The sequence below is a fragment of the Apium graveolens genome, chromosome 9 (genome assembly GCF_009905375.1).
Source record: "Apium graveolens cultivar Ventura chromosome 9, ASM990537v1, whole genome shotgun sequence".
Taxonomy (NCBI): Eukaryota; Viridiplantae; Streptophyta; class Magnoliopsida; order Apiales; family Apiaceae; genus Apium; species Apium graveolens.
This window is the reverse complement of record NC_133655.1, coordinates 34,992,173-35,011,147: the sequence shown is the minus strand read 5'-3', so window position 1 is coordinate 35,011,147 and position 18,975 is coordinate 34,992,173. Positions and strand designations below refer to the sequence as shown.

At 37.3% G+C, this 18,975-nt stretch overlaps 1 protein-coding gene across 1 annotated transcript; it reads left to right on the top strand.

Annotated features, from left to right (window-relative positions):
• The first annotated feature begins 655 nt into the window (after positions 1 to 655).
• Positions 656 to 2,376, top strand: LOC141682851 (protein RADIALIS-like 3). The gene is made up of 2 exons (XM_074487538.1): positions 656 to 1,322; positions 2,164 to 2,376. The coding sequence occupies exon 1, from the start codon at positions 1,041 to 1,043 to the stop codon at positions 1,275 to 1,277; it is 237 nt and encodes a 78-aa protein (XP_074343639.1). The 5' UTR covers positions 656 to 1,040; the 3' UTR covers positions 1,278 to 1,322; positions 2,164 to 2,376.
• The last annotated feature ends 16,599 nt before the right edge of the window (positions 2,377 to 18,975 follow it).

The window sequence follows — 18,975 nt, the reverse complement described above, 5'->3', positions numbered from 1 at the left end:
TGGCCAGAAAACTAGGAAATAAATGAAATGTGATGTAAGGCATGATGTGTATTTTAGTTTAATGTATATAAATAGTTTGAGCTGCTGTGTTGTATGAGGAAGTAGTGAAAGAATTAGAAATATTAAAAAACAGAGCTGAAACTCTATTCTGTGTAATAGAAAAATGTTGTAGCCTATGTTGTTGTTCCTGTAGTGAAATCAAAAGTTGTAGCTTTACATCCCTGTGTTTTGTTTTTCATTTGGACAAACAGGCGTGAGTATACAATTTATTATTCCAGCTTGTGTAAGTATTTTATAAGTCCAAGCCCATTCCGTTTCCAACAAATTACCCTTTTAACAATACACTACTTTTTTATAATGTGTAATTAATTCTAAGTAAACTTTTTTTTTAAACGACAAGGGGAATATAATATTGGACAATTTTGCCTTTCAAGTGACAAGCATTTATCAGAACTTGCGTAAATGTAATATTAGTCAGTTGCTTATCAACCCAATTAGCTTAAACTAATCAGAAATAAGAAAAAATTGTAAAGGTCAATATGAGATATTCAAATGTCCATGCATACATACATATCTGTGCTGAGGCCTGAGGGCCTGAGGCTAACCCCAATTGATTAAAAATACTTAAGTGGGTCAACATGGTAACAAAAAAATATAAAGATTCAAAGTCGATACTTGAAACTGATTCCCCTCCTAAGCTGTTTCCTTTGGGTTCCTAAACCAGAAGATCACTTTGTATTAATCTTATTCTGCATGATATATTCTCACAACTGGCAGAACCCACCACCTTTTCCACTGTTTATAAAGAGCTCATTTGATAACATCTTCACACATCCCTTCACTTCATCGTCTTACTTGCACTAAGAGCATTCCTTCTTTTTCAGTCCTTACGCCTTGTCCAAGGACTCATTTAGTCAACCCTGCATTGCCAATACACATTTTGCCTATCAAACCAAAACTTCACTTCATCATTCACAATTTGTCCTTCTCACTTTGCAATTAATTAGAAGTATATATATTCTACTCTGATATTATTTATAATGGCATCTAAATCCAATACCATATCCAGTTCCAACCCCACCTGGACTCCCAGGCAAAACAAACTATTTGAGAAGGCCCTTGCAAAGTATGATAAGGAAACCCCTGACCGCTGGCACAATATTGCCAAGGCTGTTGGTGGTAAATCTGCTGAGGAAGTGAAAAGGCACTATGAAAAACTCATAGAGGACGTGAAAATAATTGAGTCGGGTACTGTTCCATTCCCCAAGTATAGATGAACATGATATAAGTTCCAACTCCGTTTCAAAAGCAGCTGGCCAAAGGTAACATATTCATTACTCATACATATTAACTGGGTTACACTCTTATATGCTGCTGGCAGGGCCGGAAGCCACCAAAAGTCCCGAACATTCGTAAATTAATTTTAAGAATATTTATTGCTTCTTTAATCTTTGTGTTCTAAGAGTAATATATGGTACTATTTAGTATGTTCCTCTTACCAATACATACTATCGTTTCACCAACATTCTGCAAGAATGCTTGTTTGAAATTATATCCTTCGGAATCAAATTTAAACTTGTGACGTCAGTCCAGGAACACATACTTGTTTTGGGATCATGAAAGAAACAGGTGGAGCTGAAAAGCTTATAAAAGGCATCATACTATGTTCCAACAATATCTTAATTTGTCATAAAACAGAGTTCCTTTTGCCATATTGTATATCAATTTCTTTTCAAACACAAAGTAATGCCACAATCCATTCAAACCCTTATCTTGTCTAAAAGCAGATATACCCCATCAGAGATCTAATCTTACCCTCTGTGGTCCATAAAATGCTAATAGTTATCCACATCCTTGATGGTAGGTCATACGATTCATTTCTGAGATGCGAACTCGCTTCTCCCTTACAGTAGATTCTCTACAGACTCACCTCAATACTTTATGTCCACTCTCTCATCTTCTTATATTATTCTATTCCAAGCTATATTATACTTTTGGCATCAAACTAGGTTTTGTAATCATTAAACTTCCTAAACCATTGACTTTGACCTTAAAAATTGATTCCATAATTATTGTAAAAATGAATCTCTTTGAATAATGATTGTGTACCTATTTATTTTTTTAACTTTTAGCTTGCCATCCCGTTGACTATGTTTTGAACAGGTTAATATATGTAGTGTCTGAAGCTCCGAAAGTGAAGTTCAAGATGCTTCTGCATAGTATACTACCCAGCATCTATCTAGGCTTTTTCATAATTTCTATATATCTCTTATACCTAATTATATGCAGTGCAACATGCACCTACTACATGTTACGTTTAAGTACCTATCTTGTACCAGCATTGCTGCATCAATAAGACTATTAATATGTTTGATGCTTGGATTAATCGACTGAACTCTTGGTGACCAAAGAAATAAAGTTCCAAAATAGACGCAATCTTGATCAAAACTGGGAATCAAGAATAATATCATGATAAAGAAAAGTCTTGTAGCCTTATCAGTAGGACGTGTAATTACCATGGTGTTTGAATTACTATAAAATGAACTCCTTTTAACTAAAGCTAATGCCGTGTCAAAACACATAAAAATGATCTACCGGCGTTGTGTGCTCGTTTTGTAAGATTTAGCTTTCCGTTCCTAGAGTGTTTTACATAAATTCGCCTCAAAGGGTCAGAAACTCAGAACAAATATGAAATTTCACTAATCATGTATCGTAAAAATCCACAAGATTAGTATGCAAATTAAGCCCTTGTCTTAACAGTTAATACTTCCAGGTTCAGAAGTGTTGGTCACTTAACACAGTAAGTAAAAGAGAGCTCTTTTAACCATATTAAGAAACTCCAAAATTGACATAATTAAATTAATTTGCACAAAGGCCCCCAAATATGATCATATTAAGACTTTAACATGGTATACATTTTTAAGAACCTTCACTTCTTATGGGTTTTGACTGGGGTGGGGGCATGTAGACACATAAATACCTAAGCATAATCAGTAGCTGTACAGCTTTTGACAAGTAAAAATTTACATACATACATACATAAAGAAAATTGTATTATGTGCTGAAATCAAGAATTTGAGTGATCAGGGTTTGATGGGTTTACCCGAATCGTTCCCGCCATGTCCCTTTATTAAGAATTTAATTTGGATTTCACGAGTGTGGAGGGTGAACCATGGAATATTCACTTTCAAATTTTATTTTATTTATTTACGTACAATTTCAATATACGAGTCATCGAGATACGGCGGCAATATTCTCGGGGTACTCGATAATTCGGATTCCAACCAAAAATTTCGCCGATTAATTATTAATATTTTCCCGCATAAATTCATTTTTATCACGAATATTACTCAATAATTCCCTGCAATAAAAGGAATTAAAAATTAAAATTAAAAATCCGCACAGTCCAAACCAACAACACACAGGCGGCCCAACAAGGCCCAAACCAAAAGCCCAACTGAGAAGTCCAAACTGAGCAACCCAACGGAGCAACACAACAGAGCAGCCATTTAACCACACGCGGCCACACGCCGCCACACACACAATCACACTAATACGCACACACAAATACACAGAGCACACACATATATATACAGGTATATATATATATATGCATACCAACTAAACAAAACAGAATCAAGCCAAACCGGAATACAGTGGCGGCTCACCGGAAAAACAGGCCGAAAAACCCAGGAAAACACGCGAACAAGAACCCAGGAAGGAGGAGGGAGAAACAAAAGAAACAGAGAAGAAGATCGAGAGAGAACCAGAGATTTCGAGAGAGAAAGAAAAAGAAATCAGTCGAAACCGAGAAGGAGAGACAAAGGGGGGTGATATATATTTACTTTCCCAAATAAGGAGCTGCAGACACGTATCCTTAATTGTGATACATGTCGCCCTATTATCTCAGCAATTTCTGGGTTCTGTAATTTCATTTTATCCCGAATTTACGAAACAAAGAGCGGTTAAAAATATTTCGAAATAAATCCCAATTAGTTTTAAAATATCAAAAATATCCAGGAGTACATAAAAATATAATTTCTGAAATTTTAAAACAATTTTTAAGGTGCACTTTATACCCGCTTTTTAATAATTAAACGAAACAACGCGCGGGTGAAATTAATCCAAAAAATTTCCAAAATAATTTTAAAATTACTAGAATATTATAAACTTAGTAAAATATGAATTTCATGATTTTTGAAGAATTCTGGAATTAAATATGGAATTTATAAACAAACACACTCAGAAAATCATTTAAAGATAAATAATTAGTGAAATATTGATTTCCCAATTTTATAAATACTAAAAATAATTATTAAAATTATAAATTATAAAACAGATGTTAGAGGCAATCCAAATATATATATGAAATTAAAACTGTAATAAAATCACTTTTACAAGCATAACAAAACCTCATATTTCAATAATAAATCACAAAAATCCATACCATATATCAATAGATCACAGATAATTAGTAAAAATCAACACACTGCTGCCAAAAATTAATACACATATTTTATTTAATTATTTATTCAATTATTACACTTTTAAATATTGAAAATAAAAAGAAAATACACGAGTCGTTATATCCTTTCCCCCAGAATCTGATTCAGCCCCCAGAATCTGATTCAACTAAACAAATGAGGATATTTATCAAGCATGTCTGACTCCAATTCCCAAGTAGACTCTTCTACTCGAGGATTTCTCCACAAGACTTTCACTATAGGGATCGATTTATTCCTAAGGACTCGTTCTTTACGGTCTAAGATTTGAATTGGTTGTTCCACATAAGATAAGTCTGACTGAAACTCAATGGGTTCGTACTCTATAACCTGATTTAAATCAGGAACATGGGGCTTCAACATAGATACGTTGAACACATTGTGAATGTGCTGCCACTGCGGTGGTAACGCTATCTCGTAGGCAACTTTCCCTACTTTCTTCAAAATTTCAAATGGTCCTATAAATCTGGGGCTAAGTTTTCCTTTCTGACCAAATCGCACTAACCCTTTCCAAGGTGATACCTTTAGTAACACCAGAGCTCCTATCTCGAAGTTCATATCCTTCCTATGTAAATCTGCATTCTTTCTTTGTCTATCTTGGTCTGCTTCTAACCTTTTCTGAATCAATACTATTACATCTCCGGTTTGCTGAACCAACTCGGGACCTAATACTTTCTTCTCTCCTACTTCATCCCAATACAACGGTGATCTACACTTGCGTCCATACAAAGCTTCGTAGGGCGACATTCCAATACTGACATGGAAGTTGTTGTTGTACGAGAACTCAATCAAAGGTAAGTGTTCATCCTAATTACCCTTAAAATCCAAAACACAAACTCTCAATATATCCTCTATGGTCTGAATCGTTCTCTCACTTTGACCCTCTGTCTGAGGATGATAGGCGGTGCTCATATTCAAATTTGTTCCTAGGCACACTTGGAATTTGGTCCAAAACCTGGAATTGAATCTCGGGTCTCGATCTGACACTAAAGACACATGCACTCCATGTTTGGTAACTATCTCATCCAAATATAACTTAACTAGCTTTTCCAAGAATACCTTTCATTGATCGGAAGAAAATGCACTGACTTGGTCAATCTATCAATGATCACCCTAATAGCATCGTGATTTTCTCTCATCTTTGGCAATCCCACTACAAAATCCATGGCAATGTCTTCCCACTTCCATTGGGGAATCTTCAAAGGTTGTAACAGTCCACTTGGTCGTTGATGCTCCGCTTTTACCGTTTGGCACACGTGACATTTGCTAACCCAATTGGCAATATCCTTCTTCATTCCTGGCCACCAAAAGTTTCTCTTCAAGTCTTGGTACATCTTAGTGCTACCAGGGTGGATAGAAAACCTAGAGTTGTGCGCTTCGTGTAATACTTCATTCTTTAGTTTCGTTACATTGGGAATCCAAATTCTGGAAGAAAATCTAAAAAAACCTTGGTTATCCTTTTGAGTACATAACTCCTCTCCCGTCAAAGTATCCAACTCTTGTTCCATAAATCCTTCTTGACACCTTTTGATCTTTTCCATCAACGCCGGCTGAAAGGTAACTTCATATAGTTGCTCCTGACTTTCATTTGGTACTCAAACTTCAATCTCCATCTTTTTAAGTCTCGTGCTAGTTCGTCCGTAATCCGAACCATATTCAATTTTTCTTTTCTACTCAAGGCATCAGCCACCACATTGACTTTACCTGGGTGATAATTAATCAAACAATCATAGTCCTTAATCAGTTCCAACCACCTTCTCTGTCTCATGTTCAAATCCTTCTGCATGAATATGTACTTCAGGCTCTTATGATCCGTATAAATATCGCACTTCTCCCCATACAAGTAATGATGCCATAACTTCAAAGCAAACACTATAGCTGCCAACTCAAGGTCATGAACTGGATATTTCTGCTCATGAGGCTTCAGTTGTCTGGAGGCATAGGCGATAACTTTGTCATGCTACATTAATACACATCCCAAACCTTTCAAAGAAGCGTCGCTATAAATCACAAAGTTTCCCGTCTCATATGGCAATGCTAATACTGGAGCTGTCACTAACCTCCTTTTCAATTCCTGGAAACTTTCTTCACACTTTTCCTTCCAAATGAACTTCTCATTCTTCCTGGTTAACCTGGTTAATGGGGATGCAATCTTCGAAAAATCCTTTACAAACCTTCGATAATATCCAGCTAATCCAAGAAAACTTCTTATTTCCGTCGGAGTCTTCGGTTGCTCCCACTTTGATACGGCTTTAATCTTTACTGGGTCTACTTTAATACCTTCCTTACTCACTACATGTCCAAGAAACTGTACCTCTGTTAGCCAAAATTCACACTTAGAGAACTTTGCATACAATTGCTTTTCTCTAAACTTCTGAAGGGCAATCCGTAGATGCGTCGCATGATCTTCTGGAGTCTTCGAATTTATAAGGATGTCATCAATAAATACAATAACAAACTTATCCAAATATTCCTTATACACCCGGTTCATTAAGTCCATGAAAGTCGTTGGCGCATTTGTCAATCCAAACTACATCACTAAGAACTCGTAATGGCCATACCTTATCCTGAATGCAGTCTTGGGAATATCTTCGGGCTTTATCTTCAGTTGGTGGTAGCCAGACCTTAAATCAATCTTTAAGAAGTAACATGCCCCCTTAAGTTGATCAAACAAATCTTCGATGAGTGGCAAAGGATATTAATTCTTTATTGTCAACTTGTTCGGCTCTCTGTAGTCAATGCACAATCTCATACTTCCATCCTTCTTCTTTATGAATAGCACTAGAGCACCCCACGGAGAAACACTGGGTCGAATAACTCCCTTATCCAATAGTTCCTGAAGTTACTTAGCCAATTCTTTCATTTCCATTGTGGCCATCCTATATGGAGCTTTGGAAACTGGTTCAGCTCCGGGTATCAAATCAATGGAGAACTCTATTTCTCGATCAGGTGGCAATCCTGGTAACTCTTCTGGGAAGACGTCAGGGAATTCTCTAACTATGGGAATCTCATCCAAAGTAGGGGTCTCTTTCTTCATATCCACCACATGAGCTAAATACACCTCACACCCTTACCGCAACAATTTCTTTACTTGCAATACTAAAAGGAACTTTTTATCTTACCTCTGTCCTTGATAACTGATCCTGTTATTATCTGGGGTATACATAACAACTCTCTTTTTCTTACAGTCAATATTTGCCTTATATAGAGACAACCAATCCATGCCTAAAATAACATCAAAGTCTCCTAACTCAAAGGGTATTAGGTCAGCAGGGAAAGTATATCCCGAAATATCTATGGATCATTTAGGACATAATTGGTTTACGGACAATTAATCTTTATTAGCCACTTCTATGGTCAAAGGTTCCTCTAAGTCTTCCAACACCAATTGTATTTTATTCACAGAATTCATAGATATAAAGGATTTGGACATTTCCGAATCAAAAAAACATTAACAGGTACGGAATTAAGAGAAAGCGTACCTGCAACCACATCGGAATCATGAGCTGGAGATTTCTGGGTCACCTTAAAGGTTCTAGCTCTAGCAGTACTGGTTGCTGGTCCTTGGGACACGCTCCTTCCAACACTACCTCAGGTCACTGACTTGTAATTCCTAGCAATATGCCCCACTTTGCCGCAACTAAAGCAGGTTACTCCTTGAGTCTCAGACTTACACTCCATAGAATAATGAACCTTCTGGCCACACTTAAAACAGTTAATATTTTCTCGGCACTGACAACTGTGCTTCTTCCCACATGTCTTACAATCAATCACCGGCTTGCTAAGCCTTGTCAGGGTGGAGTTAACTGAAGTAGTACTGGGTCTAGCCTGAGGAAAATTTTGTCTCCTGAACTTCTTATTCTTATTCTTTCCAAACCAACACTGGAACTTCTGAATTGCTTACCTGATTCTGACCTAGCAGGTCCATTTTCGAACTTCCTTTTCTTTCCACCCTGCTCCATTGCAGCTAGCCACTGGTCAATTTCTATCACTAAGGCAACCTGAACTACCGAAGTATATGTCTTGAGTTATAGAGCTACAACTTCACTCTTTTTTCTGGATTAAACCCTTGTTGAAACCGCTTCACTCGTTGAGCTTCCGAACTCACATATTCCGGTACTATACGGGCCAACTCCGTAAACTTTGCTTCATACTCCGTGACCCTCCTGTCTCCTTGCTTCAACTCCAAAAACTCCATCTCCATCTGACTCTGGAGACAGTCCGAAAAGTATTTCTCCAAGAACAGCTCTGTGAATCTGGCCCATGGGACAGAACTTACTCCTTCTAATGCTCGCGTAGATTCCCACCAATAGTTCGAATCATTCTTCAGAAAATAACTAGCATAATCCGTTATTAAATCCTCACTCACCTTGGTGAGCGCAAATGCCTTTTCTATTTCCTTCAACCATATCCTGGAAGCAACATGATCTGCCTCTCCTTTAAACTCTGGAGGCTTCACTGCCTGGAAAGACTTAAAGCTAACAACCTGGTTTGTCCCCCTCATCTCATGTTGCTGCTGGATTTGCAATTGATGTTGTTGGATTTGCTGTTGTTGTTGCTGTATGAGCTGTTGTTGTTGTTGTTGTTATTGCTGTTGCTGCAATTGTTGTTGCTGTTGCTGGAATTGCTGTTGCGGTTGGGCCAGCTGTGTAGAATGTTGACGCAACAAATTCATCAATTCACTCATGGAGGGATCCCCAGCAGATCCGTTATTGGGTTGAGAATTCTTCTTTAGTGGCATCTCCTGAAACATAACAGTCATCTATAAAAAAATGGATTGTTCCAAGCACTTTATACATATGCATCAGGAGAGCGTTGCCACTAAGAAAATATCCTCATCCTCAATTTAATTGGATCTATCCTGAGTGAATGATCATAATCTAGAAATTCCAGCAACAGAAGCAACAATAATAGTAACAACAATAATAACAACGCACAACTATATAAAAACTGAACAATGAAATAAAGCAGCTATAATACAATATCCAACAGGAATCCAACTAGTACAACTGAAATCCAACTGAAAAGAAACCATCCAAATACACATCAAAACTGGCTGTCATAGCAGCCTCAGCCTACTACAAACTATCACAACATAATGTACAAATACAAAGAAAATAACTACAGAACTCCTGGAAGCCAACTCTGAGCTCTGTATCTCTCTGTTGCAATCCTGGTCTAACCACTACCACTGCCACCGATAGAACCTAGCTCAAACACTAACCAGTTTACTAGGTCCTGATACTGCACAGCCCTGAACTCTGAGCTAATGAAACGGTCAATGGATCTAGCCCTCTCAACAGCCATATGGGTCAAGGATCACACACGGGCCTGCACCTTAGGGGAAGGGGCAGGAATGCCCTAGAAAGGTGCAACAGGTATCTGGTCAAGCTGAGCAGCCAACCCCAGACTCTGCTCTTTGATAAAAGATGTATTCACCACTCGGTGAACATGGTAAGAGATCAGGGAAGAAGTACCACTAGGGGCTACAGGAGGAACCGGAGGTCTCGACGAGGAATAATTCGGACCACAGCCGGGAGGAAAATCCCTAACAACAGGCACAAACCTACGTACCCAGCGGGGACGAGTACTAGGTCCAGCGATGTCTCTCGGTACAAGGGAAAGAACTGGTGAAGGAGGCATAGGGGTCTCCTCAGCAACAACATTCAGGGTCCTCTCAAAATCTGAGCTATCCAGGTTTGAAGGGTTCTCCCGAGAAGGAGAACTAGAAATCACAATAGGCCACTGCCAACAGGATAAATACAGGAAAGACACCATAAGGTCAATGCAGATCTATCAAAACATTTAATAGATGCCAGGGTAACGGCGTCAAAACCCTCGACTGACTCTAAGGTTTGCTCATCTATATGTGTTGCTGACTCACACCTTAAGACTTAATTCTATACCTATTCGACACAATCCCTAACCTGGATCAGGAACTTGAACCTGCAGCTCTGATACTAATTGTGACGGCCTCAATCCCGGGGTCAGGAGTTAACGTCACTCAACACAAGCACCAGAAATATAAACAACAAGATTATTATTATTATATGCTAATTCGACCCCGAACCAAGATCCGATCGGTTATAATTTGCGCACAACTGAATTAGCCTCTTACGCCACCTCAATAGGCCTACTCTGGCCCCTATGTATCCCATATCTGATCGTTTTATCCAGTTTTCAAAACACTTGTACCTATCTCATTTCAAAATCATTCATTTTAACAGCACACATATAAAAATCTAGTTCGCAAATCATTTCATTCAAAATAGGTACCTTTCGAAGTTACTTTTCCCCAAAACAGATTTAAAACGGTGATTTATAACTACAGGGGATACGTAACTTAAAACATTTCCGTTCCATTACGAGATTAAAACATTAGCTATTCATACGTACTGAACCATAAAATAATGGTCAGGGGTACTTGCCTTGCAACGCTTTCGGAAATTCTAAGTAGCTTTTATGCTGACTTCGGTCCTGGTGAGACTCGATTGGGATCTACAAATACAGAATACCCTAATCAGTTATATCAACATGCTTGATATCCTCAAATCCTAATAACCTGTTAGATATATTTGATAATGTCATGGCTAATATGTTTTATGTTTAGATTTCAGATCTTATTTGAACAGAACAAATCAGTACTTAACTGATCAGTACTTATACTGGAAGTCAGAACTTAAGGGATATCAGTACTTATGTTATCAGGAGATAAGCATCAGGAGATAGATATCGGAACTTAAGTGCTGAAGGACGATCAGATAAGGACAGTAGCTGATTGAAGTTAAGAAGATCAAGATAAACATAAGAAGAGATATGCATGAAGAAGGAATTCCGTGAAGAATGGAATACTTGGAATAGAAGATATCTGATTGATATATATTAGGAAGCAGAATTATATTCCATATCAATTAGCGATTATCTTGTAACTGTGTAGTATATAAACACAGACATAGGGTTTACACTATAAGTGTTATCATAATCGAGAATATTATTTACTGTAACCCTAGCAGCTCTCGTGATATTTTGTTCATCACTGAGAGATAACAGTTCCAGATTGTAACAGAGTTTATTGTTTTAATAAAGTTTGTTTTCTGTTACATAAGTTCTTGAAGTTTGATTTGATTGTAATAAACACTGTATTCACCCCCTCTACAGTGAAAGTGTGACCTAACAAGTGGTATCAGAGCCTTCTGTTAACACACATACAGTTAAAGATCCAAACACAATCATGTCTATCACAGAAACTCCAACTAAGCCTACCAAAACTGAGGAATCATCAAAGACATCAACTCAGAGTCGATATGAGACTATCAGAGTTCCCATATTGAGACCATCTGAATATCCCATATGGAAGGTAAGGATGACCATGTTTCTGGAAGCAACAGATCCAGAATACCTTGATAGAATCAAGGAAGGGCCTCACAAACCTACCAAGCTCGCTGTTGTAGTTGCAGGTGAAGCAGCAATGACCGTACCAAAGGAAAAGAGTGATTACACTGCTGAAGATATAGCATCTATTGCTAAGGATGCCAAGGTACGACACTTATTGCATAGTGCCATTGATAATGTAATGTCAAACAGGGTAATCAACTGCAAGACTGCTAAGGAGATATGGGATGCACTGGAAACAAGGTGTCAAGGAACTGAAACAGTTAAGAAGAACAGGAAGACAATACTCACTCAAGAGTATGAACACTTTGACTCTAGGACTAATGAGTCATTGACTGATGTATATGATAGATTTGTCAAACTCTTGAATGACTTGTCATTGGTTAATAAGGAGTATGATCTTGAAGATACAAACCTTAAATTCCTGTTAGCTCTTCTTGAATGTTGGGATTTGAAGGCAACAACAATAAGAGACAACTACAATCTTGATGAGACAACTCTTGATGAAATCTATGGAATGCTCAAGACTCATGAACTTGAGATGGAACAAAGAAGCAAGAGGAAAGGAGGAAAGTCAAGGACAGTTGCTCTCAAGGCTGAAGAGGAATCCCCCAAACCACCTTCCTCAAAGAAAGACAAGGGTAAAGCTCTTATCATAAAGTCTGATACTGAGTCATCAAGTTCTGAGAGTGATGATGACTCAGATTCTGAAAGCTTGCCTGAAACTGATGCTGATGAGGAGATGATGAAGCTGTGTGCTCTTATGGTGAAAGGAATCACAAAGATTGCATACAGGAAGTTCAGGAAGGGAAAGAAGTTTTCCAGAAAAGGCATAAGTTCTGATAAGAAGAATTTCAGAAGATCTGAAGGAAGAGGAGGAAAGTCTGACAGAGGAGATTACGCTAATGTTAAATGTTATAATTGTGGTGAGAAAGGCCACATATCTCCTGATTGCAAGAAGACCAAGAGTGACAAAGGCAAAGCTCTTATCACAAAGCAGAAAAGCTGGACAGACACCTCAGACTCTGAAAGTGAGGAGAACTATGCATTGATGGCAAATGCTGATAAATCAAGTTCTGAGAGCAGTTCTGAAGCTGCTGAAACAAAGGTACCTCAGACTACTTATGCTTTTCATACTGATGATATTAATGAGTTGAGAAGATATCTTAAAACCATGTTTGTTAGTTATAGAGATCAAACTTTAACATGTGAAAGATTAACTTCTGAAAATCTTGCTTTTAGGAAAAGAAATGATTTCTTAGAAAAAGAGTTAGTCATGTTCCATCAAACTCAGCAGGATAGAGATGATGCTTTTTATGTTAGGGATGAAGTGCTAAAAATGAATGAATCTCTAAAAACTGAGTTAGAAAAGGAGAGAGAGATTATCAGAACTTGGACTAACTCTGGCAAAACAACTCAAAATTTGCTAAGCAGTGGAAACTGGAAAGAGGGCTTAGGTTATGGAGAAAATAAAAATGAAAAAGAAACTGTAGAAATTAAGCCTGTTGATAAGCAAAAGCCGAAGTTAAAACCTGTTAAGTTTGTAACTGAAAAATCTGAAAATGAGAAATCAGAAGTTAAAAAGGAATTAGCTTCTGACAAACTAAAACAGGAAAAGACAGCTGAAGTTAACATAGGCTTAATGACAAAGAAGCAGCTTAAGCATAAGCTGAAAGATGTTAAGAATGCAAACAAGGTAAAATCACCTAGAAAAAACAGGAATGGAAAGGAAGGTGTGAATAAAAGCAATAACTATAAATCTGTTCCTGATGCTCCTAGGAAAGCGTGTCATAACTGTGGAAGTTCTAACCATCTGGCTTCTTTTTGCAGGAAGAATAAGAATATTAACTCCTTATCTACAAAATCAGGAGTTAAGAGTCAGTCTGTTAGATACAAACCACAAGATCCTTGTTTTCATTGTGGTAGTTTATGACATTCCATTTATACTTGTAAGGAATATCATAGTTTGTACTATGATTATTATCAAATAAAACCTTCTTTAAAGAAAGTTTCTGTTGTTCCTTCTAGTGTAAGTTCTGATTCAAAGTCTGGTAGTATAAGTTCTGATAAGAAAACTGTTAACATAAAATCTGATGCTAAATCCGCTGCAAATGTTAACAAACCTAAAAAGGCCAAAGGATCCAAGCAAGTCTGGGTCCTTAAAACTAATAATTAGTGGTCTTTTTGATTGCAGGGCAACAGGAAAAATATTTTAGTTCTGGACAGTGGATGTTCAGGACATATGACTGGAAATAAGGCCCTGCTATCAGACTTTGTGGAGAAAGCTGGCCCAAGTGTTTCTTATGGAGATGGCAACATTGGAAAAACTTTGGGATATGGCAATATCAATCTTGGGAATGTCATCATTAAAGATGTAGCTCTGGTCTCAGGACTTAAACACAACTTACTGAGTATAAGTCAAATCTGTGACAGAGGTTATCATGTTGATTTCTTTGCAGAACATTGTGAAATAGTTAGTAAATCTAAAGAAAAAATTGTTCTGAAGGAATTCAGGCGTGGTAACATTTATGAAGCTAAGCTTTCAACAAGTCATGATGGTTCTGTAATCTGTTTAGTGAGTAGAGCCTCAACTGAAGAAAGCTGGAATTGGCACAAGAAACTCTCTCATTTAAACTTCAACAAGATAAATGAACTAATCAAGAAAGATCTTGTGAGAGGACTGCCAAAATCAGTGTTTGTTCCTGATGGTCTTTGTGACTCATGTCAGAAGGCTAAACAAAGAAAATCTTCGTTCAAGAGCAAGACTGAATCATCAATTCTTGAGCCTTATTATCTACTTCATGTTGATCTATTTGGTCCAGTGAATGTCATGTCTATTGCAAAGAAGAAATATGCGTTGGTCATAGTAGATGAGTTCACCAGATACACATGGGTGTATTTCTTGCACAGAAAAAGTGAAACTGCATCTATCCTGATTGATCATGTCAAACATCTGGATAAATTGATCAAAGATTCTGTGAAAAATTTGAGGAGTGATAATGGCACTGAATTCAAGAATCTGATAATGGAAGAGTTCTGCAAAAATCATGGAATAAAGCAGGAATTTTCTGCTCCTGGAACTCCACAGCAAAATGGAGTTGTTGAAAGGAAGAATAGAACTCTCATTGAAGCTGCACGAACAATGCTTGAAGAAGCAAAGCTTCCAACCTATTTCTGGGCTGAAGCTGTGCAGACTGCTTGTTTTACTCAAAATGCAACACTCATTAACAAGCATGGAAAAACACCATATGAGATGGTAAAGAACAAGAAGCCAAATCTCAAATACTTTCATGTATTTGGATGTAAGTGTTTTGTTCTCAAGACTCATCCTGAACAGCTATCCAAGTTTGATCTAAAAGCTGATGAGGGAATCTTTGTTGGATATCCACTTTCTACAAAAGCCTTCAGAGTCTATAATTTGAGAACAAAAGTGGTCATGGAATCTATCAATGTCTCTTTTGATGACAAGAAGATCACTGGACTTGAAGATTGCATTGATCATGATCAGCTGAGATTTGAAAATGAAGATTCATATTCTGATACCTCAAGTCCTGACAGTCTAAGTCCTGATACTGTAAATTCTGATGGATTAAACTCTGATGTTATTGAAACTGTGGTGACTACGTCAAAGGAAGATGCACCAATGCAGGGGGAGCATACTCAAGATATTATCACATCTCAAGAAGCATCAGAACATACATCTGGCTCTTCAAATTCTGATTCGTCAAGTTCTGATAAGCCAAGTACTGACAGTACTGAAAATCTAAATGCTGAAGGATCCAACTCAGAGAGCATAGTTTCAGGGGGAGCATCAGAAAATGAAACCGAAGACAGCATGAATCATGGGGGAGCATCCAGTTCTAGAGAAAATCTTCCATCTGCAAGGAAGTGGACAAAATCACATACACCTGATTTGATAATTGGAAATCCTGAGGCAGGTGTCAGAACTAGAACAGGTACTTCGAATGAATGTCTTTATAATTCTTTTCTCTCTCAGTCTGAGCCAAAGAAAGTGGAAGAAGCTCTTCAAGATGCTGATTGGGTGCAAGCAATGCAGAAAGAGTTGAATGAATTTGAAAGAAACAAAGTCTGGACCTTAGTGCCAAGACCTAAGAATAGATCGGTTGTTGGTACAAAGTGGGTATTCAGAAACAAAACTGACAGTGATGGCATAATTGTAAGGAACAAGGCAAGGCTGGTTGCAAAAGGATATTCTCAACAGGAGGGAATTGACTATGATGAAACATTTGCGCCAGTTGCTAGGTTAGAAGCCATAAGGATATTCATGGCTTATGCTGCTCACAAAAAGTTTACTGTCTTTCAAATGGATGTGAAAAGTGCTTTTCTCAATGGAGAATTGGAAGAGGAAGTATATGTTGAACAACCTCCAGGCTTTGTAGATTCCAAACATCCAGATTATGTCTACAGGCTTGATAAAGCACTTTATGGACTTAAGCAAGCTTCTAGAGCATGGTATGAGACTTTAGCTCAGTTTCTTCTGGAAAGTGGATTCAACAGAGGAACTATTGACAAAACACTGTTCTATCTCAACCATGGCAAGGACTTACTTTTGATCCAGATTTATGTTGATGATATTATTTTTGGGTCTCCAAATGACAAACTTTGCAAAAAGTTTGCCAACCTAATGCAGTCAAGATATCAGATGAGTATGATGGGAGAACTTAGTTATTTTCTGGGCCTTCAAGTCAAGCAGAGTGAAGAAGGAACTTTTATTTGTCAATCTAAGTACACCAGAAACTTGCTGAAGAAATTTGGAATGCAAGACTGTTCAAGTGCATCCACTCCCATGGCCACTGCAACAAAACTGGATAAGGATACTGGTAATTCAGTAGATATTACTGATTATAGAGGTATGATTGGCTCACTTCTCTATCTAACTGCTAGTAGACCAGATATCATGTTTGCTACCTATCTTTGTGCAAGATTTCAAGCAGATCCAAGAGAACCTCACTTAACAGCTGTAAAAAGAATCTTTAAGTATCTTAAAGGAACAGCTGATCTAGGATTATGGTATCCTAGAGAATCAGATTTTAAATTAATAGGTTACTCAGATGCAGATTTTGCAGGTTGCAAAATTGACAGGAAAAGCACAAGTGGAAGGTGCCAATTTCTTGGAGGCGGGTTGGTTTCTTGGTATAGCAAGAAACAAAAGTCAATTTCCACATCAACTGCAGAAGCAGAGTATATTGCTGCAGGAAGCTGCTGTGCACAGATTCTCTGGATGAAGAATCAGTTACTGGATTATGGGTTAACATATTTCAAAATCCCTATTTACTGTGATAATCAAAGTGCTATTGCTATGACAGGTAATCCAGTTCAACACTCTATGACAAAGCACATCAGCATCAGGTACCATTTCATCAGGGAACATGTGGATGAAGGTACAGTGGAATTGCATTTTGTTCCCACAGATCAACAAGTAGCAGATATCTTCACAAAACCACTGTGTGAAGCTACCTTTTCAAAATTGGTAAATGAACTTGGAATGATTTCATGTTCTTTCTCTAAATCTGCTTAAACTTGTTCTATGTTATCAGACTTTATGATCAGTGTTTACAGAATTAATCTCTTTGTATATTCTGTGCATTAATTGATAAATGTCTTTAAGTACTGACTGTTGTCTGATATATGTTTCTAAACTCTAATAAGTGATATGTCTGTTTCAGTAACTATTCTATCCTATGAGGATAATTGTGCTAGATACTGACCTACTAGTCTTCAATAAACAAATGATCCCATGAAAGAAGTAATTATTTCTGTGGAAATCTTATGACACAAGCAAATTCTGATACTTGATCTTAGTTTAGTTTACTTTATTCATCTTACTACTAAGTCCCAAATTAGAATAATGCTACTCATCTGTTTAAGTTCTGATTCTAGTAAAACTGCTGAATGTACTAAGTGCTGATAAACCTCACTTATCAAAAGAAGAAGAACAAGAATCAAAGAATAATATCAGGTACTCCTTTGAGATCTAGAGTAAAAATGTGAATGGGACGACCCAAGTGCATTGCTGGTATTAAGTAAATATGCATTAGAAAAGCAAAATATTTTCTTGGTGACTTTTCACACTCTATGATTACTGGAGAAATACTCTGATAATAGCATAAATTCTGATAAGCAGTCGTGACTCACTTACACTGAGAAGCCACTGTAAAATAGAATTTCAAAAGATGCATAAAATTAGCACAAAAATAGTTGAGGTGGACTCATGCATGAACTCATTTATCAGTAGGTTTCAGGATAATGACAGCTCTTTAGCAAAATTTTAATTATGACTTATTTCTAAGATGTACTGAAGTAGATCAGACTTTACTCTTTGTCTGTTATTTAGCTTAATGCACACACTAATCACTCCATCTGAATGATGAAAATTTCTGTGGTGGTCTATGTTATTTTAGATAAACAGTCATTGTGTCATTTTTGCACAAATTCTGAGGACAAGTTCTAGTTATACGTTCTGATGATTAAGTTCTGACGTTCATAACTAAGAACTTGTATGAGTATTTACTAAGATGAGCATTCCTTTTTCGAGTTAAGAAATTATGTTCTGATGACTGTTAAGTTCTGGTATAGGTCTAAGTTCTGATTTCTCAGTCTAATCCTTTACTTGGCTTATCTTTGAATGAAATTTGGTAACAGTCTCAGATTAATTTCGAAATATTGAAGTGGAAGATTAATAGTCTATGGTTAAAACATAATGGCACTCGTCCTTGAACAGTTCACTCTTGTTACATGTGCACATTCCTTTTCCAATGACTGTTATTCTTTTTCAAAGTCTAGGGAGACGAGGTAGAATTAATTCTACCTGTCAGCATTAAATATCTTTGCGTCTCTTGGCATTCTCTTGCCTATATACACAGCCACTTCACATTAGTCTTCTCATCACACTTGTATCACAAATTCAGTCTTGTTTTTCATTTACTATCACAAATGGCTGAATTTGGCTGGTTCTACAATTACGGTGATGAGACTGTGCATGTCTTTTTGAATGGAATTCCAACTCCCTACCCTATCACCAACATCCCTCACAATCTCTGGATTCAATTTCCAGAGGTTA

Excerpts from the sequence above, each read along its gene's own strand:
- LOC141682851 (XM_074487538.1), top strand. The coding sequence starts at position 1,041 with ATGGCATCTAAATCCAATACCATATCCAGTTCCAACCCCACCTGGACT.